This window comes from Eptatretus burgeri, chromosome 7 (genome assembly GCF_056783735.1).
Source record: "Eptatretus burgeri isolate ZD-2024b chromosome 7, Ebu_testis_v1, whole genome shotgun sequence".
Lineage (NCBI taxonomy): Eukaryota > Metazoa > Chordata > Myxini > Myxiniformes > Myxinidae > Eptatretus > Eptatretus burgeri.
In genome coordinates, this window is record NC_140967.1 from 11,515,832 (window position 1) to 11,517,289 (window position 1,458).

Below are 1,458 nucleotides of genomic sequence, written 5' to 3' on the forward strand. Positions count from 1 at the left end.
AGAGGCAACATATCGGCGCTTTCTTCGTGATTGACACTAAAAACAGGAAACAGGCACTCATTTTAGTCCTGCAGCGTAGCCTGATATTTCAAATCAATTGTTCAAATTTGCATAAAAGCACCAAAATTGGTACACATGTCGAATAATGTATTCCGAACAATTCTAGATATGGAGCCACCCGAGATTGTGCCTTGGTCAGCTTCGGCGACCATTTTCCAAAATGGCCACCATTGTACTTTAGCGAAATTGGCTATATGCTCTTATTTTCTTATTGTATTGGTTGTAGATATAAGGAAAGTGTAAAATTCAGGAAATTGTCCATGAAAAGGCGTATTCAAATATTGTGAGCCAGTATTTTCGGTAAAAAAGCCATTATTTGATTTGTAAATTGCTGCTTTCCTGAAACTTTTTGCTGAAAAGTACCCATTATTGCCTGGAGAACAAGAGTCAAATGATATTCATCACATTAAATGGGTTTGGAATCAACAACAATTGCATTATAGATTACATACTTTACTCTATTTTGAAAAGTGAACTGATAATCGTGATTATGACAAACTCAGAAAATGTAGTCAAATTTTTGCACACTTCACTTTGAAGCGGCTACGGTTTACTGTCTACTACCATTCTACCAGGACACATGGTACACGCATACATCAGTCTAGTACAATATGAGTTTCTGAGCTCAAGTGTACTGGCTCTGGATCAAGAAGTCAACACTTTTACAAGCAATGCGACCTTGCATTTGCACATTCTAAGCTAGGCCGATATCTCAATCTGTGTCTACTGCACCTGTCTACTGGCATTCTTCACAAGCACACAGTCCAGTGCATTGCAGATTAGCCTTCTTGCATTTGCAGCGGTTTCTACAGCCCTTTTTGCAGCTGCACGACACCAGCTCGAAGAAGCTTTTTGAAGTCTCAGGGAGTGTGGTCCAGAGCGGTTCGTAGGACCCATCCTCTGTCTGCCGCCAGCCCCAGCTTGTTGGTGATGGAAGCACAGGTTGAGGGACCAAGACCTGCCCCCAGACAAAGCCACCCTGGAAGACTGATCTCTTCACATGCTGTTCCAAAGCATCGTAGGTAGGTGGGATGCACTGGATGGAGTTCCTCTTGGCGAAGAGTTTCTTTCTGGCCTCATTGACATCCGTATACGGACTGGTGCGGTCATAGAGGAGCACCACAAACCTTTCAATGCAGTGCATTGTGTCATCCTGGATGTTGACTGGCGTGGTGGTCAGGGTCACAAGAGAATCTGTCAGTTCTGGAAACGAGTTCCATGTGGCCCAGGCAGATTTCTTCCCATGCCCCACGAATGCTGATACCGTGTCACATCCGGTCATGGCATGGAAGACAGGGAGGGCACGTGCCTTCTGTGGACCGAGGGAGGCAGCTATTTCATGGGCAGGGATGTAGCGGTAGTTCTTGCCCGTCCCAAATGCAATCCAGAGTTCATCCA

General features: G+C 44.8%; 1 protein-coding gene across 1 annotated transcript in view; it reads right to left on the reverse strand.

Moving 5' to 3' along the window:
- Positions 1-723: 723 nt before the first annotated feature.
- LOC147022672 (uncharacterized) overlaps positions 724-1,458 on the reverse strand; it is a 1,834-nt gene continuing 1,099 nt past the window's right edge. The window contains exon 2 of the mRNA XM_085887106.1: positions 724-1,458. This exon is cut by the window's right edge and continues 87 nt beyond it. Coding sequence (XP_085743232.1) covers positions 797-1,458 — 662 coding nt within the window. The 3' untranslated portion in view covers positions 724-796.